Source organism: Salvelinus namaycush, chromosome 8 (genome assembly GCF_016432855.1).
Source record: "Salvelinus namaycush isolate Seneca chromosome 8, SaNama_1.0, whole genome shotgun sequence".
NCBI lineage: Eukaryota > Metazoa > Chordata > Actinopteri > Salmoniformes > Salmonidae > Salvelinus > Salvelinus namaycush.
Genome location: NC_052314.1, coordinates 57,518,751 through 57,528,988, shown reverse-complemented (window position 1 = coordinate 57,528,988; position 10,238 = coordinate 57,518,751). Strand labels below are relative to the sequence as shown.

Genomic DNA, 10,238 nt, shown 5'->3' with positions numbered 1-10,238 from the left:
TTCATGTTTTACTGATATTGAAATCGATGGACAATGAACATTAAAAGCAACACTTGGTGCCACAGTTAATCTTTAAACCACAATTCTACTCTGTTTATGACATTAACATTTTTTATATTGCCTGTATATGTACATTAGGTACACGCATATAGAGTACATGATGTTTACCAGGGTTGGGGGCAATTCCATTTCAATTCCAGTCAATTCAGGAAGTACACTGAAATTCCAATTCTCTTCAATGCTTTTCAATTATCAAAAATTTGATGTGGAATTGTGTACTTTCTGAATTAACTGGAATTTAAAATGGAATTGACCCCAACCTTGATGCTTACACACACATATAGATCACGTATATTTACCGTACTTGATTTGTGGTTCAAATGGGAAAAAATGCATAGATTGAAATAGTCACAATAAATGCCACAAGCTGGTTCTAAAATGGTTTCCAACAACACACTTAATAAACAGAGTTTGGTCCTTAAAAGAATAGAAACAAAAAATAAATGTGTATACTTATTTTGTTCTTTAATGACGGAAAGGAAGATGGAGAGGAATATCATCAATCCATGTACAACAACGACCCCAGGTCAGGTAGGTGGGTTTGGTGGGAAATGACCCCCAGGTCAGGTAGGTGGGTTGGGTGGGTGGGAAATGACCCCCAGGTCAGGTAGGTGGGTTGGGTGGGTGGAAAATGACCCCCAGGTCAGGTAGGTGGGTGGAAAATGACCCCAGGTCAGGTAGTCGGGATGGGTGGGAACAACCCCAGGTCAGGTAGGTGGGTGGAAAATGACCCCAGGTCAGGTAGGTGGGTGGAAAATGACCCCAGGTCAGGTAGGTGGGTTGGGTGGGTGGAAAATGACCCCAGGTCAGGTAGGTGGGTTGGGTAAGTGGGAAATGACCCCAGGTCAGATAGTCGGGTTGGGTGGGAACAACCCCAGGTCAGGTAGTCGGGTTGGGTGGGAACAACCCCAGGTCAGGTAGTCGGGATGATACATTTCCCTATGAGAGTTTGGTTGCAATCTGGGTCCAGAGAGGGTTAGCAACGGGTAGAGATACAGCAGTCTCAATTCACTCCCTTCCCCTCAATGTTAACAGATCTGTAAGGTGAAAGCAACATGGTGGATTGTGGAAGCTCCACCACTACACTGCTTATACAGTACGTATGCAGAGCCTTCAGATATTCAAACACTGAATGGTTAGTGCCAAGGGGGAGGGGTAGGGACTGAATTGAGACATTAACAGAGAGAAGAGGGTTGGGGTTAGCGGACCAGAGGGGCCTGCTTGAGGGAGATGAGGACAGAGCGCATGCGGGACACATCTTTGGCCTGCTTGCTGGACTTTGGGTTGAAGTCGCAGAGGCGCGCCACGCGCTCCCACTCGGTGCCCGGGTTGTTCTCGTCCATGTCCGACAGCATGGCCTCCTCGGCCGCTCTGCAAAGGCAACACAGGAGGGGAACAAAGCTTTAGAGAGGGAGGGAGCAGGCCTGGGCCCCAGAGATCAGCAGAGCTTTACAGAGGGCCTTACTGCTTCCTGCTAACACACCACCTCCTCTGCAACACTTCAGGGATAGACATGGGGAATCCCCATATAAATACATGCAGGTAGTTTAGATCCCTTCAGCATGACATAATTTAATGAGTTGCCAATAACATTTAAAAAAAGGATTCATTATTGACCTTAGCATGGCTTTTTCATGTTGTAGTGCAACAGTTTTAGTGAGGTCTGAATTTAAAACTTTGCTTGAGGAGGAAGTGTCGAGTAGACAGCAGCGGAGGCCCAACTCAGAACAGTCCAGTCGACTCCACTACATTACATCCAAAAATAAACATTCGCCGGGTGGCCACATCAAAAACAGACGAAGAGAACAGGGCTGGATAAGAGCACATAGCATGCCCCTATAACCCCGGTCATACAGCTAGTTAGTCACCTGCTTTTCCCTGTCAGTCTAACCAAGGGGTTTTGGAACGGCTATAAAACGCGGTTTGGTTGGTTAAAAATGCAGTTCGTCACAGAACTGGGCGGGGTGACGCCCCTAACTTGCCTTTGGTTACGTTCAAATATTCTCTCAAGATCCCAAGTATAGCATTAGGAATATGTTTTGCTTTATGTCCTTTATACTTGATGAGAGCGCTTCGTGGCAAGTTAGTTTTTTAACAACCAAAACCTGAGACTTTGTCATGCATTTGCATTTTGCTGTGGTTGGAAAGCAGACCATTTGAAATGCAGCAAATACATGTCACAATCTTCACTGATAACTTATATCATCTTTACTCCAATACCAAACCCAAAAAGGGAATCTAATTCCACTAGAAGGCGTACAATACATAATACCTGAAATGAAATAAATTAAAATGGTACCGTGCCACAATCACAATAAGACATTTTGAAATGCAAGCCAGAGGGCATAGCAAAACCCAATCCCACCCACTTCCACTGCCAAGGAGTTAACAAAATGAAAGAACCCCTCTATAAACTGGAACACAATACACACAGCAAAATGGGGATGAGAAGCCAATGAAAATTCACTGTCACAACGAAACTACAGATACGCACAGGACCAGTGGACCAACGCATCACAGGAGGAGGGACACCCAGCTTCTAAAATACATGTAATTGGCAGTGGATTCGTATTCATCTACAGCAGGGCTCTCCAATCCTGTTCCTGGAGAGCTACCCTCCTGTAGGTTCACTCCAACCCCAGTTGTAACTAACCTGATTCAGCTTATCAACCGGCTAATTAGTCAAATCAGGTGCGCTAGATTAGGGTTGGAGAGCCCTGACTACAGTCTAGTCTAATTGTGCACTACTATTGAATATCGTTTTGCCATTTTTCTAGGCTAATTTACTTCTCCCTACTAGGATATTGTCTTAGTTTTTTTTTTTTTACTTAACTGGTCTAGGCGGTAGCAAGGATGGTTAATGTGTGTGCTTAAAGGTGCATAGGAAAAGAAACAAGGAGAAACAGATCACAAGTCAGATATATAGAAATGAAAAGTAAATGAGCTTTATGCAGATGACAAAAGCCAGCATGCATTTTCCCAGAGAAAAAATAAAATAAAACGGTCATTTTCAGGGGGGGGGGGGGGGGGATTGATGTTGTTGGTGCTCTAAGAAGTGTGCTTAGCTTGCAGCCTTCATCTGCTGTGCCATTGGGTTGGTTGGGTGAGGCAACAATACATGCCCTCTCTGCCTCTAGCTGTGGGTCTTTGGTTTGGCGGAGACAAGGACGCCGGGTTATACGGGAACATTTGCTCTTCAGCCATCAAATTAATGAAAAGTGGCAGAGAGATACAAGGGCTGCAATACTAAGAGGGCGAGTTAGGCAACAACAGTAGCGTGTCATTCTACTGTAGACAGTGGCTTGCTAGTAGGTACTAAGATCACATTTACAGACGTTTGAAGCAGCGGTGTGTCCAAGGCGCCTTCAGTTTAGAAATGCAGACGTACAAGCAACATCACCGCAACAGTTGACGGTCTACATCCAGGGCTCTGCGACAGCACCAGGCTATATGGGCTACTGAAAATAGACTTCAACCGTTGGATTTTGTCGCAAGCCGCCTCCTACGAGCCTTGGATTGTGCTAGCCGGAACGGCTCATAGGAGCAGGAGCTCATCTCCTGTTTCTGTGGCGTGCACCTCCCTGGACAGGACGCTAGTCTATTGCAGGGCCTTACCACCACATGGTATCAACACGCAGCTGAGGTAGCTACGGTTGCAGCTATACGGTTTCATCAATACATTTAACGTGGTACATCCCAAGTACCACACCTAACCAATGTTTTCTACATAGCGTCAAATTCTAGTTCTCCATGTACACATATGAATAATACAGGTATAGATATACAGGGATCTAAGAATACAAAACATTTGCAAGTGGCATGATAAAACGAAGGGACATATAGATGGATCATGGACGATGGAATTAAACAAAACCAAACTAAAACAAAATGGCCACTCGATGTACTACACTACAGTTATGGGAACAGAATTTATATGGAAACTGGGCGATGGAGCATTAAGGCTGATGCAATGACATTCAGCCTACAAATATTCACTGCATAAAAATAAAGACACCAGGTGGGTTTATATTCGTAAAAACATGCAAAAACAGTCACGCACACTCAAGATAAACGAAAGTCTACTTCTTTGAAGAATAACATCAAAACCAACAACAAAAATGAAGGGGAAAGCCGAACGTAAAAATGTGTGTTAAAATGGAAGATGCGGCGTACGATTGACGCGAAAAAAGAAACAATGTTAGTTTAGCAACATACACATAACCAATCAGGTCAGAGAAGGGTTGTTTGTAGAAATCCTCATCCAGCACCCTGGAGACACAGGGGATGTCCCAGAGGAAAGCAGCAAGCAGGAAAGAGAGAGAGAGAGAGAGATCGGTAAAAAGGAGAACAAACGACAGAACAAACCCAGCCCAGAGCTCACACACACACACAAACGTCCAAAATGGCACCCTATTCCCTACCTAGTGCACTACTTTTGACCAGAGCCCGAGGAGACTACATAGGGAATAGGGTGCCGTTTGGGACGTGATTTACAAAGACCAACAACATAAGAGGGTAGGTTAGAGGTAGCTAGACATTTGACAGAGACTGGAACATTGGCTGATATATTATTCAGAGCAGAGGGAGAGCTTGGGTTACAGACGCTCAAGTTAGTATAAAGTCTAGGTTTTCACTGTCTTGAACACTGTAGATCACTTGAAGAACGGCAAGGAGTTCCAAAACCCTTATCCTAAGACTTATCAAACTGAAATATATATATATATTTTTTTTTTTAAACATCCTACATTTCTGTTTGCTGCTGGGGCTGTCCTGTTACCTTTCGATAGATATTAACACCAATTGATATTATAATTCCTGATCTCAACCAGATATTTCGGAATATTCCGTGCTCAAATGGCTTGTGGTTCAAGGGTCAATTCTGGGGTCTCGTCATTTAGCAACAGCGTTTCACCTCTTAGCAACACCATGCATAACTTGGATTGCCGCTCCAGGTCATTATCAGAACTAAATTAACCTGTGAATGAATATACATGATTATTTTTCATTCCGGGAACATACTGTACTGATCTTTTCACTGTTCTACCATAGACTGCACACAGCTAGCCTACGTCTTAGTTTAGGTCTATTTGAACCTTGAAACACATAACAGGTAGTAGAGAACATAGAGGGACCAATAGGAACCATTGCAACACAATAACTAACTATTCTGCAAGGGGATTTCAGCAGGAGAGCATGTTATTTATACTCAAATGGACAGGGTTTCCTTTCCACGGCTCCTGTAGAGAAAAAGTGAGTCAGTGGACAAAAGGTTCCCTTGGAGTCCAGTGGGTTTTAGTCCTCCTGGCTCAACCTGGGGCTGTTTTTACATTGAAATACAATGACTAGACTATGCATTTTTTACAATGACTCGACTATGCATTTGTCTATGCATTTTTACCTGTTGTTCACTTTAGTCTTCTCCAGCTGCTCGTCCTGTCTAGTGTGCCACTCCTCCAGCTCTACCTTGGCCTTGTCCTTCCACTCAGACTCCTGCTTACGAGAATTAGCGTCTGGGGAAGGGGAGATTAGGAAGAAGAAGAGGTCTTATGATTCACACAGTACAGGCAATTCTCTTGAAAAGTAAGATCACATAAAGAAGCCTTCTAAAACCAGGGGCGATTTCAACATGTGCTTAGTGTTTTTCTTGCATTGCAAGTCAGGGACATACATTTTCCAATGGTTGTGGTGTTTTAAAGGGGCGTTCAGCGCTTTGGATTCCTTCTATTCTATTGTTATGCTGCACGCTGCTATGGTCCTCTAGCCAGGATATACCAGGGGCCTATCCTTACCTAGGACCTCGAGCCTCTCTCTCTGCTCCTCCCTCCATTTACGCAGGCTCTCTGGCTCAGCCTGCAGCCGGTCGGCACTGGAGATGGCTGAGTATGCATCAGACGGGCCGTTGCTCTCCTAACAAACACATGGCTGGTGTTCAACAGGGCACACTGTAGCAAAATTAAAACGTTTCTCATTGGACAAGTCGATAGCATGTCCCCCTTTTCACTCTGAGCATTTTCCCCCCCCGTTTTGTGCATACTGAACACAACCATGGTCAATAATGACACAACCATGGCATTTAGTATTCATTAGGCTATGTTAAAACAAACATGCATGGTTAAGTATTCTAATGTTCTCCTTGAGTCAATATAATCACAATCTCTACTGTATGACAAAATGGAAAACTTAAGATATTACCTCATGAATGTCTCCATTAACAGCACCATCCACTGCATCTGCAAAATAAATTAAACATTTATCATGAACAAAGCCACATCAAAGACAAGGAAATGGCCTACATCATCAATTAACATTACAGAGCGGCTGTGCATCAGACTTTTCTATGCGTCTTATATTATGGAATAAGACAGATAGGATGGTTGCATTTGCTTTCAAAACCACCACGACCCATCACAAATCAGCAAGCTTTCACAATGATCAAATTCAGATTAATTATGGATTTGTCATTGTAAATTTGAAAAATACTAACGTTACACGTAGGTTTGTTCTAGTCTAGTGCATTGGTGCATAAACGCTTGGTTAGGCAATATCTTTACGATGAGCGATTCATTCATTGTAACTAGCTAGCTACATCCCTTCCTTAAAGAGTTGAATAACATGAAAATGTTTCGGGCCAATGTAGCTAACTAATCGGTCAATAATCTCACTTCCTGAAGGCGACAGTTTTGTATGAAAATCCAATGGTCATTGAGCCATATATCAAATTGCAGTAATGAAGTGGCCAGTATGTTGGTGCAGTGGGATCAATCAATGACAGGCTTACGTTAGCAAGCTAACCAGGAAATAGACGTTATAACTAGCTAACCTGTCATTTAAAGACACGATATTTTCTGTTAGTTGATTCACGACACTTCACAAAACATCAAGATGTCAATAAGTAAAGTTGCGTGTAGCTAAATTAGCTAGCATATACACATGTAATGTAGCTACTAACTAGCGCCGTTAGCGAGCTTACAAAATGGGGTAACTAGCGTTACCTTGCGCATTACGAGCTAGTTTCCCGAATTTTTTTAAATAGATGCCCTGAAATATTGGATCCAGCCAGCTAAAATGACGTAACTTGTTTTTCTCACGATCTCTTTCATTCAAGTCCCCTGCAGACAGTCGATGTAAGTTAGCTAACTAGGTAAGGTATCTCGTTGGCTGGCTAGTTTCCTAAGTAAGATGGCTAGCTTCAGCTAGCTAACTGTGTAACTGGCTAGCACATTGCTAGGTAATTATTGCCAATTTGCTAGGCTTTGACTCCACAAAATTATACGAACGAGCTAGCTAATGTAACTTGATACGTTAAGAGTTCAGGGAACATTGTTACCGTTTGTGTCGCCTGTCAGATTGTTGTCTAGCGACGTTGGAACCTCTCCGCTGTCCAGGATGCTGAATCCTTCGTCGTTCTCAATCCCCGCGATCTCGCTTTCTTGCTGGGCCAAGAAAGCGGCAGCGGGGTCTTCGTCCGTCCCATTGCCGGCCGCAGCCTGTGGTGCGCTGAGCATGTCAAAATCGTCCATATCTAGCTATTTGATGATGGTGGCTACCTATCGATAACGTTACAGTATCTAACGGGGAGTAGATCAGTGGATGAACTCGAGAGTTAAGGGAGGAGAGAATGAAAAAGCGGAAACGCTAGCAGGGCCAGTCAGAAACTAGGAATTGTTATTGACTGTGCTGTGCACCACCCACAAAAGGAATATGATTACACCTGATACGTAAGGGTCCCATGATCTACAGCGTGCCTAGGGTTTGCCAATCTTGAATCTCAAGGGTACTATAGAATTAGGAATTAGAATATTAGTAATTTAATTTATAGCCATCTATATGCAGGGTACAGCAAGTGTGCATCATATTTTCTGCACTATAAAAATGTGTAAAGCAACGATTGTTTCAAAGAAGAAAAAAAACATTTTAAGTGCAAAGACACGTGAATTACACTGTCAACAATACTGGCTAGTCTATGATCATAATTTTCAACTCTCCTGAGGTCAATCGAAGATATAGAGTCAATGGGATATGGGATGTCTCTGATATCTATACGCAATTTGATAGGCTTCTAATTTCACTCAAGTGGTATATTTGATAATTGGTGTCTATTATAGCAGTGATGGGCTACTGTCGGCCTATACTGTATTAGATTCCAAATGCATATTTTTTTTAAAGAGCCGTTTGGGAGCCAAAAGAGCCGTCTCTTTTTGGTGAGCTGAGCCGAACGAGCCGGCTCACTGAAAAGAGCCGGAAAGCCCATCACTAATAGGGTGGCGCACAATTGGCCCAGCATCGTCCGGGTTTGGCCGGGGTAGGTCGTCGTTGTAAATAAGAATTTGTTCTTAACTGACTTGCCTAGTTAAATAAAGGTTCAAAAACAAAGAAACAAAAACTAATAGAGCAAGCTAGACCACTGTCCTCTTAGTACTGAATAACTTACTTGCGTACACATTTTCTTCATGTTTTCAGTGGTTGTGTCAGGGTTGTGTGGTGGTTCTTCATGCCTGCAGATTTCCCCTCCATAACTAATCAATATCTACGGCCTGCTCTGGCTTTTCCTGGAATGCACGTCTTGGCTGGGCTCCAGTGCTAGTGGGCATGTACTAATGAGCTCCGGAAACCAGAACTAGCAAGATGTCAGCCCCCACAAATCGGTGTCCGAGGCTGTCTGTAGTTCTTATTATAGCTCATTGATGACGTACCATGTTCACGTCTTTCAACACATCCTCTGAGATGTCCTTTCCTGTCTCTGGAAACGTACTGTGACTACCTCTATACCCACTTCTAAACTTCTCTTTTGCTTGCTTCTCTGTTTGTGCCCACCAGATTGTGGATTGGGAGGCAGAAAGAGCCATATCATCGGAATGCTCTCAGTCCTTGCCTCCCTTTATTTTTTGTTACAAAAGCTACTTTTCGACGGCTGACTGTATAGGTTCAATGAACTGGCAATGTCTCTCATTCCCATCATATTCCTAAATTGGAACCAAAGTTTATTCCCAGTAAGCAGTGACTCCTTCTAAAACGACTTTCATTCCAAGTTGTGGGTTATATTGTGACGCTTTTATAATGTATCCTTTCAGCACCAATCATCACTCACTAATTGTGTTCATTTTCTAGTCTGAATTTCTTGATTCATTCATTTATTTAGGAATATTTTTTATATGCACAATATATTCTCCTCCGGTGGGAATCTGTGTTAGATACAATTCCAACCCCAGAACCATACGCTGTTAAGTCCTAAATACTATCTCTATCCCCTCAGATTTTGTAACGGTTGCTCTATCCACCAGTTACTGACAGGATGTATCCAACTGTCTCACTCACTCACACACACACACACACAGGATGTTCCCTAAATGGCCATATCTAAGATTTGTTTAAACTTTTGAAACTCCACTCTCTACAGAAAACTCTCTGTTCCTTAAGTGTGATATCCTACCGACAACGCCAATTGATAAGAAGACCAGTATCTCAATATACCATAGACATATTTATCATACAAAAGAGCCCAAATTCAAAGTGACGTTTCAAACATGTACTCAACAAAGATGTCCAGCTGAATACATACATTCAATACAGTGCCATGTCCACTTACACCTACAGCTCTCACCCTCTCCCTTCCACAAAGATGTACTTCAGTACTTTTCCATCACCCAGGATTTCTTTGTGCATGTCACAGGATTTCTTATCAGTCAGGAGAGGCCTTGAGTTATTGGGAGTACGCATTCCTACAGTCCACTGCAGTCCACTAAATAATGACACTTCTCATACACAAAGAGCTCGAACCTAACACTACTTTCAATCCCTAAAGATACATAAAAACAATCTAGTCATACTAAGATGATATAATGCTATAAAAAGGTAAAGATATAAAACAGTAATATAAAACAGTATTTTACATTTTCTCAAAATAAATCATATTTTTAATAAACTGCGTTCAATGTGGGTATTTTTCCCCAGTAAAAAACAACATCCTACTTATAAGACCATCTCCTTCACTAATTGTACATCTCTAAACTGTACATGAGAGAGAACTTGGTCTCACTGTACAATTTCCTTATTGAATATATTTGCTAATATATTGGGTCGCCCACAAAAAAGGTGCCTGTCCCAGATTTGTTTGTGCTCTTGCCAAATTAGATTGACTAAGGAAGATTCCATGAGGTGAACAGAAATAGACTAGCACA

General features: G+C 42.5%; 1 protein-coding gene across 1 annotated transcript; it reads right to left on the bottom strand.

Annotated features, from left to right (window-relative positions):
* Positions 1 to 7,691, bottom strand: LOC120052902 (clathrin light chain A-like). Its single transcript, XM_039000113.1, has 5 exons — positions 7,388 to 7,691; positions 6,253 to 6,290; positions 5,850 to 5,967; positions 5,459 to 5,570; positions 1 to 1,431 (listed from the first exon to the last, which is right to left on the bottom strand). Exons 1-5 carry the CDS (start codon positions 7,578 to 7,580, stop codon positions 1,260 to 1,262), a joined length of 633 nt encoding a protein of 210 aa, XP_038856041.1. The 5' UTR covers positions 7,581 to 7,691; the 3' UTR covers positions 1 to 1,259.
* Between the last annotated feature and the right edge of the window lie 2,547 nt (positions 7,692 to 10,238).

Excerpts from the sequence above, each read along its gene's own strand:
- LOC120052902 (XM_039000113.1), bottom strand. The coding sequence starts at position 7,580 with ATGGACGATTTTGACATGCTCAGCGCACCACAGGCTGCGGCCGGCAAT. Across the intron at positions 5,571-5,849 it reads AGAGAGGCTCGAGGTCCTAG|ACGCTAATTCTCGTAAGCAG; the intron begins GTAAGGATAGGC and ends CCCCTTCCCCAG. Across the intron at positions 1,432-5,458 it reads AAGACTAAAGTGAACAACAG|AGCGGCCGAGGAGGCCATGC; the intron begins GTAAAAATGCAT and ends TTGCCTTTGCAG.